We start from the raw sequence: 27,543 nt of genomic DNA, 5'->3' as shown, positions 1-27,543 counted from the left end.
TCTGAAGCTTCCTTTAGATGTAATAAACATGTCTTCAGTACCTGAATGAATATATGTATTTGTTGCCTATGTGTAACATAGCAGATGCAGGAGAACACAGTAAGATCCTGAACTTTCTCTAATAAGCTTTTTAATGGAAAAATGTTTTAAATATTACTTGCAAATGTGCTGCCATAGACCAAATCACTTTACTCAAAATCTTGAATCTTGGGTAAAAGTCAAGGCTGGATAATCCAAATGATTCCTATAGGCTTCAGTATCGATGAACCTAATAAAGAGACACTTACAGGCTGAATTATTACCATGTAGGAAATGGGGGCGGGTAGGGTGAATAGATTTGGTTTGGCCCAAGATGCAGAATTGTTCTGGTATTGGGGACCCCTTAACTGTTTTCTCTGCTCTTTGAAAACAAGACTTGTCTTGGCCAGTTCTTACCTGGGGTATCACCTCTTCTGTTGGCTTAATGTGACTGGGTGCCAGATGCCAGAACGGAGCTGTGAGATACTGCAGTTTCCTGTCCTTAGTGTTTCTGTAATCACACTCGTAGGATGAGCAGCTGACGAATGATGACTGTAGACAGCCTTTTGAACCTTGCTCATATTCTTCTGCTTTCGGTGGTGCTATAGAATGCCTGAACCACATTTAGAAGAAAACAAACCCTTCAGCTGTGAAGTTCTTAGGAATGGCATGTTGTTATTGTCCACCTATAAATGATAAGTTACATAGCTTTGCCAGAATTCTGCAACAGTCTCTCTCTCTCTTTCTCTCTCTCTCTCTCTTTTCCTTTTTTCTTTCTTCCAGCCAAAAATATAATACTAGCTGGGGTAAAGGTATGTAAAACAGTTTTGTTTTATGGGAATTCTTGGGGGGTGGGGGGATAGAAAGTTAGAGCATTTTTAGCTAGCTGAACTTAATATGTTCTGTAAATGTCTTCCTGTAGAGGAATTGCAAAAGATTTGAGGACTTGATAATGAAAATGTTAATAATCTAGATCATCCAGAGGTCCAGTTTGATTCTCAAGCTAGTGTGAATCTGAATTTTCATATCTTTTGAGATGATGAGTAGAAGCATTCTGAGATACGTCATGTAATATTTTAGCCAACTGCTCATCAGACATTGAATGTTTATGTTCAAATTCTAGTAAACTGAGTAGTATAAATTTAAAAGCCAAACTATGCAAAACGTATATCCTATTATTTCACCCTGCAGACTCTCCTTATGGCTGGATATTTTAATGCAATAACTGCTTTTGTCCTTTTGAGATTAATTTTATTAGACATACCCTTTTAAACCTTTTTTTTCAATTTAAAAACTTGTTTGAATTTTTAGGAATCCTTTCAGTTATAGCTTGAAGTTGCACTATAATTACAGTGTAACAAAAGTCATCCTAAGTTTTTAAATGCTCATATCACTGCAGCCTGGAAGGAAATGCTTAATGAAATGCATCTTCTAGATATGTCCTTACCTCTCAAACACTAAGAGCTTTCTTGGCAAAGAAATTGGTGAAGTTAGTGCTTATCCATGGTACAACTAGGTCTGCTGCAGTTCTAGTCCTCCAGCATTTTATGTGGGGCTTAATGCATTCTTTTGGGTACTGTGACCGTGTATGCTTCTTCCAGTAAATGCTTTTGCCTAACTTTCTTAGGCTCTTACAGTTCATGACACCAAGCAGTGTACGAAATGGGATTTAGGGATCAACTTCTTCATCCGTGAAGATGATATTACCAGTCAAAAGAACAGGTTGGTGAAGTCTCTGGGGGGAAGGAGGGCAGAACTTGACTAGGAGTAACAGTTTGATCAGTGGCAAAAAAAACAGTTCACTGTCCACAAACTGTTAACAGACATCAGATGCTCGTTAAACCCTGCCTTTGGAGGTACTGGCTTTGAGTACGGTGCCCAGGTAGGGGTATCATGGGAAGTCTAGGTTGGGACTGGAGCCCTGTCCAAGTCATGCATCTTGTGTCTTGTAGCTAGCAGATTATAAACAGCAAATGCTCTCATGTAAATGTAGTAAGGAGGGAAGGGGGTGTATTTCTTCCTTTGACTTCCTCAGCCAGCTGCACAAGACTAGAAAACAGCTGTGACACCAGGATATTGGTGAGTCCAGCTGTGTGTTGGACGGAGCTGTCTTCCTCAGACCCACTTGGAAAGAAAATGTGACTAAATGAGTTGAAGTCATCATCACCAAGAGACTTCCTAAGGGACTTTTGTAGGTCATGTGTGGCATGGAATTGTCTTGAAAATATAAATTATAAATGGATAAAAATTTGAAAGTTACCTTTCTTTCAGGGCTGAGGCCACACTTCATCATATTGCAGAACTCAATCCATACGTCCATGTCGCAGCATCAACTATGCCACTAGATGAAACCACAGATCTGTCTTTCCTAAAGCAATACCAGGTATGGAACTCTACTTAAAGGAGCTGTGCAGGATACTTTCCTCAGAACAACAACAACAAAAATCTTTGATTTTTTTTTTAAATAATTTAAGCCAAGAAAATGAAAATAAATCTAAATACTTTGAGATGATAGCAAGAAAGCAGATAGTTCTTGTCCTTGGACAAGTGAAATTGTCTTTTTTGGTTTTTGTTTGTTTTTTCTTTTTTAAGGCTGAAACTATGATTCTATGTTTCTGGCACTGACATTTGTTATGACAATAAATAACTGAATGAGATTGCCATGCAGTTTTTATGATTGTTGTTTTTATTTCCAAGATAACACTAACTTTTTTTTACAGTCCCACTGCATGGATGTTTGGTGTGTATTTTGTGCTTTGTATTCCAGAGAGTAGGAATGCAGGCTATATAATTAGAAGTGTCATGTATTTCTGTATGTATGAGTCTAATGAAACGTAAGCAACTCTGTGGTGGAATGAGGAGCTATTCCGTTGTTCAATCAGCTGTCTCTGGTGTGTGCACATGGCTTAGCACAAGCTGGGAACATTTACTGCATAGCTGTTAGTTATTTTAGCTAAGCTAACCAAGTTTCTGAATGTCCCAGCTGTAATAAGCCATGTGTAACAAAATAAGACACAGAGCTTCTGCTTTGAAACCAAAAACTATCCCCAGCTTTAAAGGAATGCTTGCAAAAAAGAGTAATTTGTCTGCAACTTGACAAACAGCAATGCTTGAAGTTTGTGCAGACTTCTTGGTACATGCTAGATCAGTATCAGGTGGGCATATCTTGCTGACATTATCCTTACAGTTAAAGAACTACAGTTGCTCAGAGATTACTCATAACTGATTTTGTAAGTATTCTATTTAGGTTTTGAAATTCATAGCTCCAGTTAAAAAAATAAGTGAGAATTTGCTGTTCCTGCTCTTGATCATCTTGCTTACAGAATTAGTGGAGCAGTAACCTGTGTGTTCTAATCTGTAATGGTAAAACTGGCTCAGGACTGCTTTTTCTGTTACTTGTAAGGAAAGGAAACTTAGGGATTCAGGGCACCCGAGTAACTGGCTGTTGCTGCTACTTTTTCCATGGCCTGAAGATGTTGATTGCTTTCATTGTCTTAACCTTATCTGTGTTCTTGTTGACAGTGTGTCATTTTGACTGAAGTAAGCCTGTTGCTTCAGAAGAAGATTAATGACTTTTGTCATGCTCAGCAGCCACCTATTAAGGTAATACAAAAATGAAACACATGATTAATCCACAAAGTGAGCATTTTGGACCTCCCTCATGTTCTGTACAGAAGTGGAGAAAGCAGTTTGTGGGGTATATAGTCTTTTACAGATATCCTTTTGGTGGAGCAGTGTGGGTTTTGGGAGCATACGGCTTTCAGTGACGCTGTTTTCTGCCCTGTTTCTGAATTCTGTGCATGTGTCTGATGCTGTCTGGGTACCTGCCATATTTTTTCCCACAATTAACCCATGGCTACTTGTTTTGTTCTGAGAGAACACGCTGAGACCAAATTTAACAGCAGTAAAAATCACAGGACTGCATATTGCTGCGGCTCATGTTTTGAGTGGTCCTGAATGAAACACTCATGCTGGTTCAAAGTGTCTCATTAGTGCTTGGCCATTTAGTCAGTGGCCTGGGTGCATGTGACAAGTTGGCACCAGAGTGGAACTTGTACCTTGTAGCACTGGACAAAGTTGAATGTGAGAGGTCACTCCTTTGGCTTTTGCTGTGTCAGAAATACTGATGCTTTTTACCTTCTCTTATAGTTCATCAGTGCAGATGTCTATGGAATATGTTCACGTTTGTTTTGTGACTTTGGTGATGAATTTGAAGTGCTGGATACAACAGGAGAGGAGCCAAAGGAAATCTTCATTTCAAACATCACACAAGTAAGAGATAGAAGTTGTCGAGCTGCTATAAATTTGCATTGTTATCACTTATTATTGGCTACATAACTAAGTAGAGTGTTTCACTTTAGCAGCCTGCTAAGCATCTGAAATAAAATTCCTTTAGTGCCTCCACCAAAAAGCAGTCTATGGTAAGTGCTAACACCATAGAGCAGAGTGATGGCTCCTGCTCATTGCTTAAAATGTAACATCATAACGTTGAGGTTCTCTTCTTTTGAGAGAGAAAGAAATAAGGAGATTTGGAGAGAAAAGGGCATAGCCTTAGTATGGGTCTGGGTTAAGGCTTCTAGGGAAACCCTGAAGTAGGCAGGAGAATAGCCTTTTTTATGAACACAGACTACTGCAGGTATAGAGAAGGACTATTAGAATGATAAAGGGGATGGAGAACCTATTTTGAGAAGAAATTTAAGAGAGCTTGATTATTTTAACCTATGAAAGCAAAGACTGCAAAAAGCATATTATTGCTAATACTGCTGCTGTAAAATGTTAGAGAGGATATCTATTCAGTCTTGTATTAGTGTTTTATAAAATGGAAGCAACTTCAGCTCTGTCTCTCAACTCTGGAAGTTCATACTAGAGGCTTACTCATCTAAAAGCAAATTGTTTATCTTATCTCCAGTCTAGACATAATAATAATCAAACTAGAAGAGATTGTATAACAAGCTGGATTTGATCTGAATTAAAGCTTGTGGCATGATTTGCATGACCTGTTCTTTGGTCTGTCCAAAAGAGGATGGAAGACTTGATTGTTCCCATTAACTGCATAAACCATACATAGCTGTGTTTCATGGTTTGTGCTGATTGCCTGCCATTTTTTTTCCTTCTGTTCATAACTTGGTATTTGGGTTTAGTTTTTGAGAATCTAGGATCCGGGTGATGTCCTTGTTTTCCTTGTTCTCTTCTAGTATATTTCTCTCTGGAGAGCAGTGAATGTTCTGTGAGCCCTCTGAATTAAGCATCTCTTAGGTTTATGATAGCGTAGCATTTAGAGGGGTGACGTCAATCAAAGTTACAACTTTTAGTCCTGGAACAGGACTAAAGTAACAACTTTTAGCCCTACCTGCAAAATTGAAATGAAAAATAATTAAATTCTCTGAAAAAAAACCCTGACAGTCATTGCTGTCAAACAAGTAAGAATGATGTATATAACTGTGCAGCAAAAAACATGTGAGCCTGTTGTCTTCCTGAAGCTTGTATTGATACTAAAGATGGATAGTTCTCTGATTCTTTATGGCACTTGCACCCGTTAAAGATAAACTTGCTGATACATTGGTTTTAATGGACTAACAACAATGTATAGGAAGATCTGTATTTCTAATTCAAATTTGCTTTTAAATCTTTAGCTAAGTTTTACACTACTTGATAGAAGTCTTTCTAGTACTGGGAGGGCAGGAAGAGGTGTCTCTACAGGCCACGCTTGCTTGCAGATCCACTATCTTATGGCATGAGTTGCACCACAAGGTCTTCCTAAAGAAGCTGTCGTCATACTGCAGAGGGGTCTCTGTGTGCTTGGGAGGTTGGGCATGGCATCCTGTAACATGATGTGATGTTGTCTGAGACTCCTGCAAACATAAGCTTGTTTGCCTTTGATCCCCTTGAGGTTGTGGCTTTCCTATATTTAAGGATGTCCAACTTCATTATCTTCATAAGTTTTTGGTGTCCTCTTTATAAAGATCAGATTAGAAGGAGGCATGCAATAATAAGGACCATTCACAAGACTTTTGTTAATGTCTATGAAAATTACTTCATATGTATAGTCTATTTTGGGGTTAGAAAAAGGAGGCCAATTTGCTGCTACTATGGAACAGAACAATCTGACTAGTTAGAACCAATAGCAATCCAGTTTACTTGCTGGGAACTGTGAAAGGTAAAAATGAGTAAGCTTGTGTTAGGAAAGCACTGTACAACTGAAAATATTTGGAGTGAAAAAATGTTATCATAGGTTGCTCCCTAGTTAGGGCAGAACCTAGGTAGTAAAAGTGTTAGTGGCTGTAGTTTCAGCAGATACAGGTGTGTGTCTAGGATGAAGCACAGCTCCTTCACACAAGACTCTCTTTCTCCTTGCTAACTTTCCCATTTTTGCTTTCAGTCAAATCCTGGTATTGTCACTTGCCTTGAAAATCATCCACACAGGCTTGAAACAGGGCAGTTTTTAACCTTCCGGGAAGTTAATGGAATGTCATGTTTAAATGGATCCACACACCAAATAACAGGTAAACCGTTGCTTTTTTGTATATGTATTTATTTTTAGCTTTTTAAATTCACTGCAGTGGTAGTTATTGCAGACAGAAAAGTACTGGGTTGTGCAGATCCACAGTGAATTTGCACACAAAAAATTTCCTTCTGGTGTGGAGGTCATCCTAGTGTTATCTTAATTCCATTTCCATCTAGTAAAGCTTCTTCAACTTCATTTGCTGCTTAGCAGGCAAGTGTGAAGGGATGGAAACTAGATGGCAACCTCCATGGTTACTAGCCTCAATTTGCTGACCAAATTATTTTATTATTTGGAGGCCCCTATTTTGTTGTTTGGGGTCTGCTTTTCAGACTCCCCTCCCTCTTTTTTTTTTTTTTTAATTACTATGTGGTCTAAGATAATAAATACAGGACACTTGAAATATGTGGCTGAGTCTGCTTTTTCTGAACTATTTTGTTTTGTTTTACTAGCGTTGATGCCGTGTTCCATTCATTTCTCTTAATCAAAGCCCAGCATTTGGTTTCAGTTTTCAGGTCCTGGGATTTAACAAACAAAACATTTCTTTTTGTGTCTGTTCCTTTAACTGAATGGTGCTCCAGGTGATATGGGAGGAAGGATTTGACTTAAATGGTCTAGTTGCCCTGCAGAGCTGCTTTATCCTTTGTATTTCTAGTCACTGGGCTAAAGCCTTATTCTGAGCAATACGCTGGGTGCTGCTGTGCGCAGTTTGAAGAAAACCAGTGGTGGTTTCATTTTTGTTACAGAGCTGTGGTCATCAGAATTCTTGTTAAATCTGCTTCCCCTTTAAAAAGCTTATTTCATAACAGATCATGTGAAACTAATGCTGTAGCCCAGAACTTGGCAGGGAGGGACAATCCTGTTAAAGTTAGGAGGATCAACTGTACATGTGATTTCAAAGAAAGGCTGCACACTAGAAAGTTACAATATAAAAAGCATTGGCAAAAAGCTCACTTTTTCATATATGGAATTGTAGTACGCACTGAAACTTTTAATTATCTGTCACAGCGTTCATTCTCTTCTCTCTTTAGTGGTGTCACCTTATTCCTTCAGCATTGGTGATACTACAGATATGGAGCCTTACTTGCATGGAGGCATAGCTGTCCAAGTGAAGACACCGAAGATGTTTTACTTTGTAAGTGTGTGTTGGGCAGAACCAGGTTCTTAGGGTGAAACTTGGCTAAGGAATGGAAGCAGAGTTCAGCTGTGATTTGGGTATCCATGGTTTGAGTTTATACTGACTGTATAGGAAAAGAATAGTGATGCTGATTAATAAATGGCTTAGAATATGGAATACTTCAATATCAAAGTTACTCAGTAGTGTAGAGATCAATATTTTATGGGCAACCTGTGCCTGTACTGCTGGGGAGTTCCATAAAGGCCCAAGAGTTGGTGATTTCTTGGCAGCCTCTGTGAAGAAGAGTCAGTTGGATGAGTTTGTATGAGAGGAATTGCAAACTACATTGTGTAGCATGCCCTTTTTTGCCCATGTAAAGTAGATCCTGGCTGCTCTAGGAAGTCCTGCTAAAGACCTGGGAGCGAGGATCAGCCCCTTCTACTATGAGAACATGCTGCCCAGCTCATGGGCTGTACCTTGTGTCTGCAAAGCAGAGGCTTCCTGTTCTTGCGCAGTTGGGAAGTTTTGCAAGCACACAAGCAAGTGCATGTAAAATCTCTGGTAGCTGACCTCAAGGCAGTTACCTTGACATAGGTCTTGCCATTAGGATATGACACATGTGACACTTGTTCTGGGGAGAGTTTTCCTTATTGAAGAGAGAAGTTAAAGCAATTAAACAAGGAGGCAAAGAAGGAAGTAAGATGCAGCTCTCTGATGCTGCCTGTGTAAACAAGACTTAAAGACTTTAGATCCCTTGTCATTCCAAGATATTTCTGGAATCATCTTTGCCTCCAAGAAACTACACAGCCCCTCACTTTGGAGAGCATGGAAAAAGTCCCTGTGCTCATAAATGAAAGAAGTCTCACAGTAAAGCCCTCCTCAGCAAAGAGCATTTGTACTTTGAAACTCAGATCCTCTGCATAAACCATTTCCCAATGAACAGTGTTACATCCACTGCTACTGTCACTAGCCTATATATTATACAGGGTAGCAGTGCTATCCTGTTTTAGAGCAAGACCAGGGAGACTACCACCCTCCTCCATTGCAGGCATGCTCACGGCAACTTTTGTCTTCAGCAACCTCCTCTTGTGGTATGGAGAAAGTGGTTTTGGGGGCAGTAAGGTGTGCCTTCAGCTCTTTCACCAGGTGGTAAACAGCCTATTACTACTTTTCCCTCTGCTTTGCAGGTACTGGCCGCCTCTTTCAGGGGTGGTCTCGTTGACATATATTAAGCCATGAGCAGTTGTTCTGAGCTGAAGTTGAGAACTTCACTTATTTTAGATCTGAGACCTGATATTTTATACTGATATGCCTGAAAGTTGGTCTACTTTTTCCAGCTGTACTAGTTAACTCTAATAGGAAATTTTACCTACAAAATTTGCAGTAGCTTACTATTTTAAGCATGTTTTATGACATTACTAATGGAGAGAGTAATAGGAATGAAAAGCTAGCAAGAAAGGATGTTTGATTCTCAGTCTCTTCAGGATGAGTGTTGTTTTGTCACATAGCAGTAACTGTCGTGTTCTTAAGTGAATGTGCTATTATTCTGAACTCTTTTTTTTTTCAGGAACGGTTAGAGAAGCAGCTAACAAATCCAGTATGCCTTGTTGCAGATTTTAGCAAGCCTGAGGTAATCAGTGTGTGGGGACTTGGGTGTGAGTGTTTTAATGTTATAACTGCATAGAATGTAATCTGCTGTTTTATATGTATAAAAATATGCATCTGTAACTCTTCTGTAATAGCTACATGTGAGTTTAAAGTACAAAGTAAGAGTGGGGTATCAGTTTATGTGTGGTCACACAGAACATGCATCGGAGTTGCAGTCCAAGTGGAAGCTTGTTATCCATGAATTGCATTGAGAATATTGCAGGTGCTAAGCTCGGCCACCTCTCTGTAAATGTGCTGTTTAAAACATCAGGTTTCGATAACTCCTTAATTCATAGGGATACAAATTTTGCAAGTGACACAATGCCTTTTCCTGTGTTTAACGATATTTGGTTGATAAAAATCACACTGGAATCAAAGCAGGGATGAAGGGAAAAAGTCATTCATAGGTTGGTTGGAAACTGGAGTTAGCAATGTGAGGTTAACTTTTTTTTCATTGAAAGATATTAAGAGATATTTTTAAAATTCAACGGGAATTTTGTAGTATTTGCCCTTAGTGCAGTTTTAGTAATGTATTATGGGCATGCAAGGCATGTAAGTCTCCGGCCCATTCAAGTATTAAACTAAATTATGTTGATTTAGTGATTTTTTTTTTTGGGGGGGGGGGTGTAACTTTTGGGGGATAATATATGCTCTGATTTGTCTCTTTGGTTTTTCTGATTCTTAATGCTTGGCTTTGGTATTGAGGTTTGTCAAAATGCAATGCATTCTAATATCTAATTAAAAAAGGTTACAGTGTTTTCCAATTTCAGCACAAAATTCTTTTAGGGACACTTTAGCTAGACTTAGAGTGGATGCTGAGTGTGTGCGAAAGGTGTTACATTGCTACTGTGTAATATTTTATAATCTCAGTTTGTAAAATCACTAGTGGAAGGTGTTTCAAATTCAATTTTTAATGCTACTTAGATACAAACTTTATTGGAGCTGTGCAGTTAAGGAACAAGGACCCCAAATGGTAGCAACAGTTCAAATAAACAATTGCTTTTGTTCTCTATTGTCTTAACAGGCCCCTCTGCAGATCCACATTGCCATGCTTGCCTTGAACCACTTCCAAGAGAGCTTTGGTCGCATCCCGAATATTGGGTAATGCAGCAGTCTTGTGTTTACTAGCTGTGATAGCCTTTCATCAGGCAGATCTTTCTTTTTATTGTAGTTACTGAATAGATGTGTGACATGGTGCCTGGTCCATCTAATAATAAATGACATAGAACTGAAAACCTAAAATCTAGATGGAAAATGTCATCTGATGCCAGTCTGGGTTTGAAACAGGGCTTTCCCAATATAGCAGTGACACCTTCTGAGCCTTGGTAGACAGAAAAAGACAATGAGGCTCTTGTTCTTGACCTAACCCTAATATTTAGAAGCATGTCTTTAATGCCAATATACATTTCTAAACTCTCCCTACTGTTTATATCCAAGCGCTTTGTTCTTGGTTGATCATGTTTCCAGAAGGAATCTGGAATGTTTAAATGATCATTATTGTTGCCACTCTGGTGTCTAGATGCCTTCAGGATGCTGAGGAAATGCTGAAAATAGCCATGTCTGTAAGTGAAACACTGGAAAACAGGGTAAGTAGTGAATAAGCAACATTATGATGTGCTCATTTACCTGTCTAAAGACCATGCTTTAGTTGTTGGCCCTTGCTCTGGCCTTTGTATCCATCTTTCGATGGGTTAGCTGGTTTTCTAAATGCCACACAGATTGATGTAATAAAAGCACTGACTTGCTTGATTGGAGAGAGAAATCTGTTGTTACCGTTTCTTATTTTTCAGCCTCAGGTGAATGGAGATGTAGTGAAATGGCTCTCTAGGACGGCTCAGGGATTTCTAGCTCCTCTGGCTGCAGCAGTGGGTGGCGTTGCTAGCCAGGAAGTCTTGAAGGCAGTTACAGGAAAATTTTCTCCATTGCAACAATGGGTAAAGCTGTTTTTGTTTCTGCATCTCTATTTTGACGGTGATGTTATGAATGGATGGCAGAGGCTGTGTGTGAATGCTGTATGAGCAAAACAGCCTGAGCAACTTCTTTAACAAAAAGAAGAAAATTTGAGACTGAATGTGGGAAAAAATATTGCAGTTTTGTGCATGCAGTGAAAGTGCATCCAGTTTAGATAAAGTGTTCATATGTGGGATTCAGGCATTGCATTCGGTTTGCTATAAGTAAGGCAAGCATCGGCCTGTCTGTGCATGGCTGCAAAGGTGTGATGTGTTCCAAATCCCAGCTGAGGCCACGGCACACAAAAGCAGTGCTTTCAGCACCCCAGAACTAGTGGCAAGAGTAAAGTTATATTAAAAACTGCAGTCCTATTGAGGGGGTTTGGAGTAATAATATGCTGGTCACAATATACTGAGCTTGCGGCTCAGATCTCGGTGAGCTTTTTCCTCTGTGGTCCAGACACTTTTTCCTGTTTTCTGAAAATGTTTAATGAACTCTAAATAACTGAATGCTGTATAGTCTTCCATTGGCAGTACAGACTTAGTTCTTTAAATTTCTAGATTTGGTTTTATACAGAAAATACTTGTTTTGTTTTTTTAAGCTTAAGTAGCATGAATGTTTTTCTGAGTTTTTTTTTTCCCTCTTACAGCTATATATAGATATGTTAGACATTGTTACACCGCTAGAAAAGACAAGCTATGAAGAATTTCTCCCACGGTAAATATAAATGCAATGTGCTGTTTTATGTACTGCTCACATATGATTCTCAGACAGGCTCGCTTGTTTTTTTTAAATTAGTTCAGTGTAAGCTGCTGAAAGGACAGGTTTCTGAGGTGAGAATGTGTGTCTTATTTTTGATCATGGGAGGAGTAGTAGTTATAGGGGACTCAGTCAGATTCTCTCAGTTCACATCCAAGTCCAGTTTGGCATCAGTGGTACTAACAGGATAAATGACAACTTGCTACTCTTCTGTTTTTGTCCCCTATGCTTGCAAAGGGGAGATAGGTATGATGCCTTGAGGGCTTGTATTGGAGACTCTCTGTGCCAGAAGCTGCATGATTTGAATGTTTTCTTGGTGAGTATGACTGACATTGTTAGGCTTCTTGCAAGTACTCTTTGCTAACACAGCTAATGCCAACTGTCTTCAAATTAGTGAGATTAGCCCTGATTACCTGTGTCATTGCAGAGTTAATGGTCCAGAATTGGCATAGGACTTGTCTAAGTTGCCTGGAGCACAGTCTCTCCTGCTTAGATTCTGGAGGTAGCTTCATAGTTGGGAATCCAGTTGGGCCTTGAAAACATCCAAGGACAGAGCTTGCATGACATCTCTGGACAACCTGTTTCAGTGCCTGTTTACTTGCATGGCGGAAAAAATGTTTCAGTATGTTAAGTCAGAACCTTCCCTATTTCAATTTTTGACCATTGTCTCTTGTCCTTCTGTTGTGCACCTCTAAAGAACCTGGCTTTGTCTTTGCAATAACCTTCTCGGGTTTTGGGAAGCTGCTGTTAGGTCCCTTCCCAAACCTTCTCTTTTCCAGGTTAAAGAAGCCCAGCTCCCCCAGCCTCTCTTCGTAGGGCAAGTACTCCAGTCCCCTGACCGTCTTAGTGGTCTTCCGCTGAGTTTGCCCAAACTTCTCAACAGCTTTTTTTGTATTTGGAGGGCCCAAAACTGGATGCTGAATTCTAGATATGGTCTAACAAGTGCTGAGTAAAAGCGAATAATCACTTCCCTCGATCTACTGTCTATGCCTCTGATAGTACGGCCCAGTGTGCCCTTCATCTTCGTTGCTGCCAGGGCATTGTCTGATGTTTAGTTTGCTGTCTGCCAGGAAACCATCTCAGCAGCACCACTGCCTGCCCAGGCTGTGCCATAGCAAAGGCTTATTCCATCCCTGCTGCAGGAATCTGCATTGGTCCTTCCTGAATTTCAGGGGGTTCCCATTGCCTGCTTAGGTCCCTCTGAACGGCAGCCCTGCTCTCAAGCAGCTGCTCTCCCCGGATAGGGAACTTTTTCATTACTGAACTTGATGAGGGCACATTCAGTCTCCTCTAGGACATAGGATAAAATTATTAAACAGGATAGATCCCAATACAAACTGCTGAGAAACTTCACTTCTAACCAGCTTGCAGGCAGAGTATGAATCATAAACCACTACCCTTTGAGTCAGCCGGTTTTTCACCCATCTTTTAGCCCACCAATCTCAACCATAACATCCCAGCTTGGATGCAAGGGTACTGGGGGGGGGTCTGTGTTGAAAGCCTTGCCAAAATCAAGGTGCATAATGTAGCACTCTTTCCCCTCGTCCAAACATCTAGTAATTTTATCATAGAGGGCAATCAGCTTGACAAGTATGGTTCACCATTTGTGAATCCATGCTGGCTGTTCCCAGTCACCGTCTCCTCAATCATGTGTTCAGACACGACTTCCAAGAGGGCTCGCTCCGTGATTGTCGAAGGGACCAATGTGAGGCTGATGAGGCTGTAGTTCCCCAAATTGTCCTTCTTGAAGATGGCTGTAACATTTGCCTTTCTCCAGTCACTGGGGGGTGTCCTTGACCTCCACAACTTTTCAAAGATGATGGAGAGCAGCCTGCATGACATTGGCCAGCTCTCAGCACCCTTGGATGCATCCTGTCAGGTCTTGTGTTTTTGTGTGTGTTGATTTCTCCAGGGGTCCCTTGTTTGATTCTTCTCAGCTACTGGTAGTTCTCTCCTTGACCCTGCATCTAGTTCCTAACCAGCTCTCCTTCATTTGTAAGCAGCAGATCTGGAAGTGTCACCTCTGGTCAGTTCATCCCGGACCTATGTTAAGCTATGCCTAACACCTTACAAAAACTCCTGGATTGCTTCTGTCACTTTCACTTAGTGGTTTTCACTTACGTTTCTGACTCTGAAAATGTTACTCTCTCTAGGTTGGCTGTGGAGCAATAGGCTGTGAAATGTTAAAAAACTTTGCACTTCTTGGTGTTGGTACTGGGCAAGACAAAGGATTGGTAAGTCACATGCACCCATTGACTTCACTTTGCCCAAGAAACAGTCATGTGACAAAGAATAATTAAATGCTTAGAGACTACAAAAAAGTGTTGTTAAAAGTTAGAGTTTCATTTCAGGTTGAGTTCTGGTAGAGGGAAAATGGTTTTAGCATTAAGTAGAGTAAGTGTGTAACTAGAAGCAGAATATGCTTGTAGCAGCCTTGCTATCCTTAGGTTTTAATCAGCCAGCACTGGTGTAGGCAGCGGTTTTAGCCACGGTGGATGGCAACAGAAGTGTTTTATTTTGACAAGTTTCTGTATAGATTTCATGAGGAGTATTGCTCAACACTATGCTTAAGTTATAACTTCAGCTGTTGCTTTTGCCCTTTCTGACTTAGGTTACAATTACAGATCCAGACTTGATAGAGAAATCCAACCTCAACAGGCAGTTTCTTTTTCGACCTCATCATATACAGGTAGGTTTTCATGCCCAATAATTTTTCTGGGCTGTTGTTCCCTGTCCTGTGCTTCCACTGAGAGTTCAACTCATATGTACTTCTGTGTGGAGAAGGCTTCATGCCTCTAATCCAATATCATTTTAGACAATACCTAGACTATGTTGGCATCCCACTTCCAACTGGTGTTGGTTGCATAAACTTGGCTGGTCTGACTTTTGTTTGTACTGGTGTCTTTGACTAGTGAAATCTTTTCCATCTGCAAATAGAGAATCAGATAAAAAATGCTGTGTTGCATAAGAAGCTGCCATGAATTAATATGCCAGAAATGCTTTATTAGACCACTGAAATTCAAGGGGAGGGAAAGATGGCAGTGGCAATGATTTCCTCAATAGAAGGACTACTAATGGAACTTTACCGAAGTGTTAGCTGGATACTGAAGCCTAGATTTTCTGAAATACTGTTCTGCAGCTTTGATTCCTCCAGGGCCAGGATGTCTATTATGGTGAGCTGCAGTTTAAATCCCATGTTTATATGGGCTCTTGATAAGAAATATATCCTGTCTCAGTTCAGTCTTCATTAAGCAGGTAAATAGCTTGGGAAAAAATATGTACATTCAGTAAATGGATGATGCAGAAATTGTTAATTCTTTAAAAGCAGAAAGAGGATCCCAATACTTGGGACAGCATCCATCTGGACAGCAACAGGAAATGGGGTTCCCCAGCCCAAAACCCATCACCTGAATTCTCTGCCTACTGTTTATGTCTAGCAAATCTGTGAACAGATTACATTTTGGATGGGTAGATAAATGGAAAGTGAACTCTGCAAGCTTTCGAAAGCCACAAGGTCTTGAGTTCCAGTGTTCTAAGTGCTGATCTCTAGATACTTGAACATAGTCTTTTAAAATGCCTAGAAATACCAGGTAGGTTAAGAACTCTATTCCAGTCTAGCTTTAGAAATTGGCTTTGCGTGGAATACATTGCAGCAGTGCAGTTGTTCATAGGTTTGTGATGTCTATGCTGTGTAGACATAGTCACAGTAACTAATTGGTTTATCCTTTGACAGTCCTGAACTGCTTCCTGTGGCATTTTGAAAGCATGAGAGGCAGCATGTAGCACCTGTTTCAGTTACTTGATAGGTTTCTGCTGCACCAGTGAAGCACTTTCTCCTTGTGGAATCTGACCTACTATTTTTAAATTAAAATTAAAGTAGGTTAATAAGAGAATTATTTGTGAGGGAGGTATATACTTAAAAAATTTCCTTTATTGTTTGTTTTGTATGCCATCATTTTCATGATAGTGAATTGTTGCCTAATTGGCAAATGAAGGCACTACTTCTGTGACCCAGATGTTAACTACCTGAATATTGTTTTTATACATACATACATATATATTTTTATATGTGTTTATATTTTTAGAAACCTAAAAGCTACACTGCAGCAGAAGCAACTCTGAACATCAATCCTTACTTAAAGATTGACTCATATATTAATAAAGTTTGTCCAGCCACTGAGAACACTTACAGTGATGAATTCTATACCAAGCAAGATGTGATTGTGACAGCTTTGGACAATGTTGAAGCAAGAAGATACATTGATAGGTAGGTTTTGGAAAGGAAGTGTGAGTTGCTTTTGACTTTCTTATTTGAACTCTGCTCTCATATTCTTAATCTTCCTGAATTACAAGTGCTTATGAGATCTGATAGCCATTTTCTTGGATTTATCTTGTTCCTTGACAGGGATGCTGGCAGCAGTTTGGGGGAAGGAGGGGGTTTGTATTCATGGTGGAGACAAACTCTGCTGTTGTGCTGCTGCTACTGTTCACATGTCAGAGAGCCTCAGAGTGAGTTCTTAGAGATGAAGGGCTATCTAAGTCTGTTTGAGAGGGCAAATATTGTGATAGTCTTAAGGTTGAATCATTTATACAGAAGAGTATATACTTAGACTTTACAAGTAGGCAAGTTTAAATTTAAAGAGAATTATTAATGCTCCTAATGCAAAATAGGATTGACCCAAGTGGTGTCTTGATCTAACTAGAGATAACTCTCCTTATTTCACATCTTCTGTTTCTGGTGTAAGCTCTTCACTCCTCTGAAAGCACTTAGGTTAATTTTTGGTTACATTCTGGTACAGTACGATGTACTAGTCAAGAATGTAGTGATTGCTCTGTGTCCTGATTGTCTTTGTCTATCCATGTCAGTCGTTGTGTAGCAAACCTGCGTCCCCTTATAGACTCTGGAACTATGGGAACTAAAGGACACACGGAAGTTATTGTGCCTCATCTGACAGAGTCCTATAACAGTCATGTAAGTATCTTATGACCATCAGTTACCTTCTGCAGCTAATCCCACAGTACCCTCTGATTCTTTAATCTTTTATGTATCTATCTAAAATAAGTGGCCCATCTGTGTTGCAGCCTCATTTAGAAATAATTATTTCCTTGGTTTATGAGGAAAATCTCAGAGGAAGGAAAATATGAGCAGACTTGAGATAACATACCTGCTACCTAGCTGATGACTTCACCTAGGCCAGTAATTAAGACCAACTGCAATATAAATCATGAAGCACAAACCTTGGTAACTTCTCTTTTGAATGTGTGTGTGTTGGGGAGATAACAAGTTTGTAACAAAACTCTCACTCTTGAAATGACACCATTTATTTATTTATTTGCTTGAATACCACTTAAGGCTAAATAAGAGTGCTCTTTTCACAGTACCCATGTGCTTGACTGTAACAAGTTTGGGCTGTTATCGTGAGTTAGAGGAGCCTATCCTATCCCGTAGTTAGAAAATGGCTATTAAATAGAATTTGGGTGGAAAAAGCCCTAGTTCTGGTGCGTTTTCAGGCGATTGACTTTTTATTTTCCTTAAAAGCTCCCTTCTAAATAAGAAGCCACTACTAGGGGATTGAAATCTGGTTTTGTACTCATGGGTTTCTGTCTTAGACCCACTTTCTGCCAGTTCATTCCTTTCTTGGGTGTTATCACCTCCACGGGGAAGTGGGAGAAGCAGAAGACTCTGTGGTAGCATTAGTCTGCCTTTTTCTCCAAGGCTGCATACCAGTTCTATTAGAATGGGGAAACAAGTAATTAACCCTCAAACACTTGCAGTATAATTTCTCTGTTTAAGCCCTTGTGAGATGACTTTTTCCAGGTAGGAATGCACCATGAAATGGGGCCATGTGGACACAGAGCATTGGTGTTGAGCATCCATATGGTCTTGTTAGGTTCCACGAAGAAAAAAGTGTTTCTGGCCTTGAATGAAAGGGTGTATTTCACCTTGTGAGTGTATGTGAACATGAGCTGCACGTCTCGGAAAAACTCTAGCTGCTAACTTCTACTGTGTGTGTTATAGGGTTCAGTTTTGCTTTTTACTCGTCCAGTTACCTGTCCCTGAGGTTTTTAGTGAATGATGTTGAGTTTAGGTTGTTCTTCAAAAACAGAAAGTGACATGTTAGTATTTGTAAACCAAATTTTGTTTTAAGGCAGTCCATTAACCTCATAAATATGCCATGTTGTATTTAACATCAGTGGAATTTCGGACCTAAACAATCTACAAATTCTCGGTGCTCTTATTAGCAGTAAACTTTAATAAACCTGTATTTACATGTAACTTTCCTTAAATATAGCGGGATCCACCAGAGGAAGAAATACCTTTTTGCACCTTGAAGTCTTTCCCAGCTGCCATTGAGCATACGATACAGTGGGCAAGGGATAAGGTATGAGAATAAGCATACTGGCTGTTGACATAACTTACTGTGTATTTGGAAAGGTGGGGGTTCTGTTGTGCTTCTTGCAAAATGCCATATTTGTTCTTTTTCTTATTTTTTAGTTTGAAAGTGCATTTTCTCACAAGCCTTCCTTGTTTAACAAATTTTGGCAAACCTATTTGTCTGCAGAAGAAGTTTTACAGGTAGGAGTAAGTTGCTGTGATAAAATACAGAGTTTTAACTAAAGCTATGTGGAATGTGTTTCAATTTAAGCTCAGTGAGATTTGGGTTATTTTATGACTTTCTTAGTAAATCTGCAGGCTTATTTGGCAAAGTAATTAGTTGATCTGTCATAGTAACAGTATTTCTGTCACGTCTAATAAGTAAGAGACAAAGTCTTGTGTGTGGACTGCTTCTCTAGCTTATGTGCCTTCTGTACATGCATATAGAAATACCAGAAAAACTGAGGCACTGCCAGCAAGCATACTAGGACATAGTATCTAGGACTAGGATATCACACTGAACACTGATGTACAGCCAACTGGAAAAACTCAAGGGAAGAATCACTTTCAGGTGACATGTTAGGTTTTATTGCTTTATATTTTCCTTGGGAGTCTCTAATGGCTCGTCATCACTAGGACTGGAAATGTGAAACAAGTAGACCACAGCACTTGGGAGAATCCTGGTGGAAAGGATCACATAAAGGTTAATATTTTACCAGATAAGTTTTTGTTTCATTTTGCCTGTAACTTAGCAAAATCTTGTTTACTGTGTGACGGATTGTGTGGAATCTTGTTTGTTTTAATATTTTCTTATTTCCGTTTGTGTCTAGAGAATAAAATCAGGAGAAAGTTTAGAAGGCTGTTTTCATGTTATTAAAACACTTGGTAGGAGACCCCGGAACTGGACTCAGTGCGTGGAACTAGCAAGAGTAAAATTTGAGAAATATTTTAGCCATAAGGTATGTAGGTAAGACTTGAAAGTGAAATGACGCTTGGTTGATGAGGATTTTTAGAAAACTTAGTACCACTGATAATTAGGTGTCAGGTCTTTTGCACACGCTTCATCTCGTCTACATAAATAATGCACTTTATAATGGCTTAGAAAGACTGCATCTGTTCCCCTTTCTACTGTCGAGTTTTATAGCCTGGTGTATTAACTCGGGCCTAGTGGCTCTATTCAGCAGTCTTGGTGCAGGTGTTTTGCCTTTTTTTCCGGCTGACTAGGTGTTATATTTTTCCAGATGTCTTTACTGAAGGAGTTCATTGGCCTAGGACAATAGCTTTTTTTCCACGGAACTTCCTGTTACCTAACTCCTCATATTGATATCCTTGATTTTTCTCAAAGGTATCACAGAAGGGATGGCTGAAATATGTCTACTTGTCAGTTGTTCTGAAAGTCTGGCCTGTGTGGGAGGGGAGGAGCTGTGTAGGAAAGACACATTCATGACATTCTGTATTAATAAACGTACCACATCCATGTGTATGGAAGCCCTGCTGATGATGGTAGTTCTCACATTAACGAAACGTTGTGTTTCTAGTTGCGAACTCGTATGCAGCTGTCCTAAACTGATGCTGAGGTGGGGGAGCACTTTGCTTGTTGGATTAAATACCTTTTTGAACATGGGAAAGATGAGGTGACATTGTCATCCTCATGCTGTGAATGAAGGGACAAGTCACTCTTTGTTGTCTATTAGTACTTGCGTTTTTGAGCTCTCCACCTCGACATAGGTGTCTTGTGTTTTCCTCCCTCTAAGTGACTTCAGCTCTGCAATTGGAATGTCCTAAAAGCTGTAACAAGATTTCACACTGTTACCAAGAAGAAGGCTTAATTTAGAGTGTTTAAGGTCAGTCTGTGTATGACAATTTACTAAATCTACTCTGCTTTTCCTCTAGGCTCTTCAGCTCCTTCATTCATTTCCCCTCGATACACGATTAAAAGATGGAAGTAAGTACAAGCATCTGTTTGTGCTTCTTGAGAATTCATGGAGTATGCTGTGTGTTACTGTTTCTGATAGCTTAGGATTTCATCTCAAGTCTGTCTTCTTACCAGGTTTGTTCTGGCAGTCACCGAAGAGGCCGCCTTTTCCAGTGAAGTTTGAATTTAGCGATCCTTTGTAAGTACGGTACTGCCACTGGTGCATTTCAGAGTATCCTGTAAAACTCATCCCACGGCAGCAGAGAGTGCAAGACTATGGCTTCGTAGCGCTAGAAGTTGGACCGATAGCTGACTGGCTACGCGGTGGTAGTGACTAGCATACGGTCTTATGCTGTGGAAGACTGGGTAAACTGCCTTGCTTTGGCTGCAAGTAATTTAACTTTCACTAACATTGGATAGGAGGGTGTTACAGGAAGTTCTGGCCGGTAGCTAACATGAAATTGGCTAATGGCCAATTTGTTAATTTACAGTGCAACTACACAACTACTGAGCTGTCGTCCTTGTACACTCCTCTCTCCCCCTCCCACCACTGCATCATAAAACAAAGGATACGCCAAATTAAATTGACTACCTAAAATGACCTAGTGAGTGGTGGGAAGCCATTTCTCCTTCATCATGGTTTGGGCTAATCTAGATGGCTTGGGTGTTACAGATGATTTAAAAGCTTGATGTGATCGACACATCTGAAAGCACTGATCTGTTGCATGCCTATGCCTGCCTTGAGAAACTGTACTCATCCCCATTCTTAGTTTGTATAAAATCTGAGATTGTTGGAAGTACCAAAGTCTTTCTGGGGTGAAGCTTCATATTGACCATACTAATCTCTTGAGAGGGCTTGCAGTCCTTTTCTTGACTGCAGAGGTTAAGGAAATAGGGTTTTCTCTAGCATTAAATCCCTCTTCACTCATCAAAGGTTGCTTAGTTTTGGGGAGGATTTCTGAATCCTTCCACAACTGTCATCCATTTTGGACTCTGAGCTCAGAAGGGCAGAAATTGTGTTTCTTGGTGTGTTTTCTCAAGACCTGCTTGAATGTGATCCCAAACCTTCATCTGGACAATCGAAGTAAAAAAAAAAAAAAAACATCTCTTTTCTTCAGGCACTATGCTTTCATTGTGAGTGCAGCAAAACTCTTTGCAACAGTGTACTGCGTTCCTTTCACAGAAAAGGTAATCCGTATCGTAACAACGTTCCCATCTCATAACTTGGATGTTCACTTTCAGTTTTGGTCCAGTGTCCTGTTCACAGTCCTTTCCAAGTACTGATTAAAATGATTCTTAAAGTATTCTGTCTTTCAGCACTGGCTCTGCTGCAATTGTTGCACTTAGTTGTCTTTACTTGAATTCCTAATGAGGAAAATAAATGACTAGCACATTAAATAAATTCAGCAAGCAAAAATTCTTATTTTGATGGATCTATTCGCTGCATAATATAAGAACTGAACTGAAAGAAAATATCCTGAAGTTCTTTTTATTATTTTTTGTTTCATTTTTTACTACTCTCACAGTCTCTGCATTGCTTATCCTTTGTTTTCCTTGTTAACCTTTTTTTTTTTTTTTTCTAATTGGATCTTCTTGCAAGTCACGTTTAGATTTTGCTCCTGATCTCTTGAACCACTTATAATGTCATGAGGAACGCTCTCCTATTTGTGCTTAGGAGTTGCAAGTTGGAGATGGATCCAGGTGCAGTTCAGTGAGGCTGACAGGTTCTAGACTGGTCAGACTTACTGTGTGTTGCAGAGCAAAATTACTATGAATGCACAACTACCCTGCCACCTGTGCTACAAACACCAGATAAAAGAAACGTGACCTCTCCCCTCATGGCATATCTGCAGAAATCAGATCTATGGTAACAAGTAGTTAAGCTGTCTTAAGCTTCCCAGTTGCCTTCAATTCCAGTGTATTGGTGCTTGGACAAAAGGCAATACAGACATTTTAAACTGCATTTAAATGCTGAATGATACTATTTTCTTAAGTTTTTGATTTTAACTACAGTATCCATTTCTACATGCATGCCTATCAAAATCATAAAAATACAAATCTTACCTTCTATACAAAGATACGTTTGCGTTTTGCCTGTTTTTACTTTTCATAGCAAAATGGCTATAGGAGTCTTTATGCAAGTTTTCCTCCTTTGACTACTTGTGGGGTTTTTTGGTTTGGATATTTGAAATACTACTGTGCATAGAATCTCTTTGTGGGGAGGACTGAGTTGATAAGAATTTAAATTCTTTTTCTTTGAAAACAGGATTTGTCAGAAGAAGTTATTTTGAAGATAACTTTGGCTGTAAAGGTACCAGAGTTCAGACCTTCAAATAAAGTAAGTTAATTATTTAGTTTAAAGGAAAAAAAAAGCCCACATGCAGTGTCCCAGACTTCCTACTACTTCTTGCATTGATGCTGATCAGAAATAAATATGAATGAAAATGTTACTTGGGGAAACAGGAATCTGACATGCAAGATCGCTTTAACTTTATACAGCTAAGGTATCTATATACCAGACGCTAAATACAAGGTGAATTTTTGGGGGGTCTCTTGCAAATGACTTCTTGTATTAGCTTTTTCCATGTACAAGTGTGATTTTAAATCTAAAAGCTTTTCTAGGCCTGTACAACAGTTGTGTTGTTAATGAAAGTAAAATAACTCAAAAGCAACTTCTAAAATAATCCTTGTTCAGTGCCAGTTCGTTATTTCTTTCTAGGAAATATTAGAAGTGTTATTACTTTTATGTTTGTATTTGAAGCATTCAGTTCAAAATACCCCAAACGTTATTGTGTAGTGGCTAGCATTTGTCATCACTTAAAAATAGCAAATAAGTTGTTCTAGGGTAGTTTCATACTTTCTTGCCCAATATTAATGCTTGTCTCATGAGTGCTTGCCTCATGAAACAAAACCAGTATTCTGACTCTTTACCTGGCATTGCAATTGGCCCATCCAACTGCAATTGGTTAAAATATTTGGCAGCAAAGATTAACTTGTATTTCTTTGTCTAACTCCTGGGGACTGTGAATTTGTTTGCATGCAGTTGTTTTGCATTGCATGCTTCCAGAGGATGTTTTTAAACAGCATTGTAATCAGGAAAGAAAGTCTTAAACCTGAAGCAACTGTGCAGTTGTCATTTTATTGCATTTTACTGCGGAATATATTTAGAGGGAAAGGGTTGATAGTAATGCAGGGAAGACAGCAAGTCTAGTATGCTTCACTCTTTGCGTTGCACAAGGATAATATATTTAATTACTCAAGCAGTGTGTACACTTGCAGGTTGTACAGACAGATGAAACTGCAAGGAAACCAGATCATATTCCAGTCAGCAGTGAAGATGAAAGAAATGCTATTTTCCAGCTGGAGAAATCTATACTATCCAATGAAGCTCTGGAAAGTGAGTAGTGAAAACTAGCTTTATAGCTTAGTAACGGCTTGCAATTGCACTGCCAGTAGGAGGAAGCTCAAGTCTTTGAATAAAGTCATTCGGTAGTTCTGCAAAAAGCAGGTAACTGATTACTAAAACTTTCTTGAGTACCATGCAGGTAACTGTCCTTATTGTTTGACATTGTCCTATGCTGCTTTATTTCTGAGATTCCTGCAAATTTTAGGATTCTCTGTTATGCATAGGTATAGTCATGATGACTGTGAGCAGACAGCAGGGCACAGAACTCTAAGGAGAGGAATGATCTTGCAGAATCACAGAATGATTGAGGTTGGAAGGGACCTCTGAAGACCATCTAGTCCAATCGCCCTGTTCAAGCAGGGTCACCTAGAGCATGTTTCCCATGACTGTGTCCAGTTGGGTTTTGAATATCTCCAAGGATGGAGACTCCACAACCTCTCTGGGCAACCTGTTGCAATGCTCAGTCACCCTCACAGTAAAGAAGTTTTTACTTATGTTCAGATGGAACTTTCTGTGTTTTATTTTGTGCCCATTGTCTCTCATCCTGTCACCGGGCACCACTGAAAGGAGTCTGGCCCCATCCTCTTTACACCCTCCCTTCAGATACTTACACACATTGATGAGATCCCCCCCTTAGCTTTCTCTTCTGCAGGCTAAACAGGCCCAGCTCCCTCAGCCTTTCCTCAGAGGAGAGATGCTGCAGTCCCTTAATCATCTTAGTAGCCCTCTACTGGATTCCCTCCAGCAGCTCCATGTCTCTCTTGTATTGGGGAGCCCAGCACTAGACACAGTACTCCAGGTGTGGCCTCACCAGGGCTGAGTAGAGTGGGAGGATCACCTCCCTTGACCTGCTGGCAATGCTCTTCCTAATGCAACCCAGGACATTGTTGGCCTTCTTAGCCACAAGGGCGCCTTGCTGGCTTATGGTCAACCTGCAGTCCCAGGGACCCCCAAGTCCTTCTCCGCAGAGCTGCTTTGCAGCAGGTCAGCCCCCCCAGCCTGTACTGGTACATGAGGTTATTCCTCCCTAGGTGAAGGACTCTGCACTTCCCTTTGTTGAACTTCAGGAGTTTTCTCTCCATCCGACTCTCCAGCCTTTCCAGTTCCCTCTGAATGGCAGCACAGCCCTCTGGTGCATCAGCCACTCCTCTCAGTTTTGTATCATCAGCAAACTTGCTGAGGAGGCACTCTGTCCCTTCATCCAGGTCATTGATGAATAAGTTGAACAAGACTGGACGCAGTATTGACCCCTGGGAGACACCGCCAGCTACAAGCCTCCAGCTAGACTTTGCACCACTGACCACAACCCTCTGAGCTGTGCTGTTCAGCTGGTTCTCAGTCCACCTCACTGTCCACTCATCTAGTCTGCACTTCCTGAGCTTGCCTATGAGGATGTTATGGGATACAGTGTCAAAAGCCTTTCTGAAGTCAAGGTAGACAACATCCACTGCTCTCCCCTCGTCTACCCAGCCAGTCATTCCATCGTAGAAGGCTATCAGATTGGTTAAGCATGATTTCCCCTTGGTAAATACATGCTGACTCCTTCTGATCACCTTCTTATCCTTCACATGCTTAGAAATGGCATCCAGGATGAGCTGTTCCATCACTTTTCCAGGGATTGAGGTGAGGCTGATTGGCCTGTAGTTCCCTGGGTCCTCCTCCTTGCCCTTTTTGAAGACTGGAGTGACATTAGCTTTCTTCCAGTCCTCAGGCACCTCTGCTGTTCTCCATGTCCTTTCCAAGATGATTGAGAGTGGCCTACCAATGACATCCGCCAGCTCTTTCAGCACTCATGGGTGCATCCCGTTGGGGCCCATGGACTTGTGGATGTCCAGTTTGCCTAAATGATCTCTAACCCAATCCTCCTCGACCAAGGGAAAATGTACCTTTCTCCAGACTTTCTCCCTGGTCTCCAAAGTCAGGGATTCCTGAGGGCTGGTCTTAGCAGTAAAGACTGAAGCAAAGGCAGCATTCAGTAACTGTCTTCTCTGTATCCAGGGCCCCTGCCCCATTCAGCAGCAGGCCCACATTTTCCCTAGTCTTCCTTTTGCTACTGATGTATCTGAAGAAGCCCTTCTTGCTGTCCTTGACATCCCTTGCCAGATTCAACTCCAAATGGGCCTTGCCCTTCCTAGTCGCATCCCTGCATACTCAGATGGCATCCTTATATTCCTCCCAAGTGCCCTGTCCTGGCTTCCACCCTCTGTGTATTCCTTCTTCTGTTTGAATTTAGCCAGGAGCTCCTTGTTCATCCATGCAGGTTTCCTGCTGCCTTTACTTGACTTCTTGCTCACTGGGGTGCACTGCTCTTGAGTTTGGAGGAGGCCATCCTTGAATATAACCAGCTCTCTGGGACCCCTCTTTCTTCTAGGGCCCTATTCCATGGGATTCCCGACTAGATCCCAGACAGACTGAAAGAAATTCTGATATGAGAAGGTTAAGAATTATTTCTTACAGGAATCAATCTGAAGTTGTCCTAATTGTGAAGGCTAGTATGGTCTTTTTCAGCATCTTCTAGATATATTAAAATGTGGGTGTTTAAATCCAATCTTAACACTTGGCCACATGAAAAGGTCCTGAGCAACTACTGCATGGGTGCATTCATAGCCCATGACTACAGGGGAGAAAGATTAGCTTGACTTTAAGCCACAGAGAGCCAACCCTTAACCATCTCTCCAACACTAAAAGCACATGGGCTTTTAGTTACCATGGGTCAACTTGCCACTGAAGAACCAGCAGTGAGAATATTCTGTTCACGTGCCTCAGCCCATAATGAAATGGTTACAGAATAACAAGGCTTACAGAGGGAATTATCAAAGGAGAGAACTAAAGGAGGTAGAGGGAGTAAGAATCATCCACTGGATAGTCCAAAATCTATTCCTGGTGTTGCAAGGAAAATAAATTCTTACATCCTCACTGATATTTCTCTTTTGTTACTCATGTCTAACAACTGTTGTCGTTGGCATTGGGAGGGGTGTTTTCCCTTCTAGCATGGAAAAGCAAATTAGAAGTCCTGTACCGGGTTCCAATACTTAAAATTTTTAGTTTGTTAAGATTCTATTTTTCTATGGCTTATGTTCAAGACACCTTCAGTTTTCTGATGACTAGTTTTGCTTTTTTCCATGGGTAGGTGACTTGCAGATGAAGCCCATCTCCTTTGAAAAAGATGATGATAGTAATGGGCATATAGATTTCATAACAGCCGCATCAAACTTGCGAGCCAAGATGTACAACATTGAACCGGCAGATCGGTTCAAAACAAAGCGTATTGCTGGGAAGATCATTCCTGCAATTGCAACAGCTACTGCTGCAGTGTCAGGGCTGGTGAGTACAGTTTTGTACTGAGAAGCTGTCTTACAAGAGCTTTGGGAAAATGTTGAAATTAACGTTTATTCCTGTTACTTTTCCATGCTTATAACCAGCAATTGTCTGTGTATGGATTAATGCTATCCTGACAGAGCCCCATTAAAGAAATGTTTTTTTTAAATAATTGAAGATCACAATGATATATTTACTCCATGATGATAATTACCAGTACAACGTGTTATTTTCACCTAAATCATATGGAATGCTGCCAAAGGTGAACAGAAGTGTTTTTGTGGCCTAGTATGGCTGTGAGTTCTGAGACCGAATACATGAGATAAGTAGCTTCTGCACTTAAAGCTATATGCAGCTGTAGCTAACTCTGTGTCCTGAAAATTCCCTGCAAGTGAGTATTTTAATGCAGATGTTTCTCCTCTGAAGAGGCTCTTCAATTTTAGCCAGGGAACGACGGGGAAATTCTTCCTGGTCAATGGAATTGATCTAGGAAAAGATCTAGGAAAAGACTTCTGAATTTTAACAGGGGAGAGTA

At 40.4% G+C, this 27,543-nt stretch overlaps 1 protein-coding gene across 1 annotated transcript in view; it reads left to right on the top strand.

Annotated features, from left to right (window-relative positions):
- The window catches only part of UBA6 (ubiquitin like modifier activating enzyme 6), a 38,671-nt gene that overhangs the window by 3,870 nt on the left and 7,258 nt on the right, over nt 1-27,543 (top strand). The window contains exons 4-29 of the mRNA XM_064510246.1: nt 802-830; nt 1,646-1,740; nt 2,290-2,401; nt 3,541-3,621; nt 4,168-4,290; nt 6,398-6,521; nt 7,552-7,655; nt 9,205-9,267; nt 10,309-10,385; nt 10,804-10,870; nt 11,075-11,218; nt 11,884-11,951; nt 12,231-12,309; nt 14,147-14,227; nt 14,605-14,682; nt 16,079-16,260; nt 16,860-16,965; nt 18,287-18,376; nt 18,490-18,570; nt 19,200-19,328; nt 20,263-20,314; nt 20,420-20,483; nt 21,403-21,472; nt 22,551-22,622; nt 23,564-23,681; nt 26,821-27,014. Coding sequence (XP_064366316.1) covers nt 802-830; nt 1,646-1,740; nt 2,290-2,401; nt 3,541-3,621; nt 4,168-4,290; nt 6,398-6,521; nt 7,552-7,655; nt 9,205-9,267; nt 10,309-10,385; nt 10,804-10,870; nt 11,075-11,218; nt 11,884-11,951; nt 12,231-12,309; nt 14,147-14,227; nt 14,605-14,682; nt 16,079-16,260; nt 16,860-16,965; nt 18,287-18,376; nt 18,490-18,570; nt 19,200-19,328; nt 20,263-20,314; nt 20,420-20,483; nt 21,403-21,472; nt 22,551-22,622; nt 23,564-23,681; nt 26,821-27,014 — 2,483 coding nt within the window. The remainder of the gene's footprint in view (nt 1-801; nt 831-1,645; nt 1,741-2,289; nt 2,402-3,540; nt 3,622-4,167; nt 4,291-6,397; nt 6,522-7,551; nt 7,656-9,204; nt 9,268-10,308; nt 10,386-10,803; nt 10,871-11,074; nt 11,219-11,883; nt 11,952-12,230; nt 12,310-14,146; nt 14,228-14,604; nt 14,683-16,078; nt 16,261-16,859; nt 16,966-18,286; nt 18,377-18,489; nt 18,571-19,199; nt 19,329-20,262; nt 20,315-20,419; nt 20,484-21,402; nt 21,473-22,550; nt 22,623-23,563; nt 23,682-26,820; nt 27,015-27,543) is intronic.

This window comes from Dromaius novaehollandiae, chromosome 4 (assembly GCF_036370855.1).
Source record: "Dromaius novaehollandiae isolate bDroNov1 chromosome 4, bDroNov1.hap1, whole genome shotgun sequence".
Taxonomy (NCBI): Eukaryota; Metazoa; Chordata; class Aves; order Casuariiformes; family Dromaiidae; genus Dromaius; species Dromaius novaehollandiae.
The sequence above is the reverse complement of the archived record's forward strand: the minus strand, read 5'-3'. Positions and strand labels throughout refer to the sequence as shown.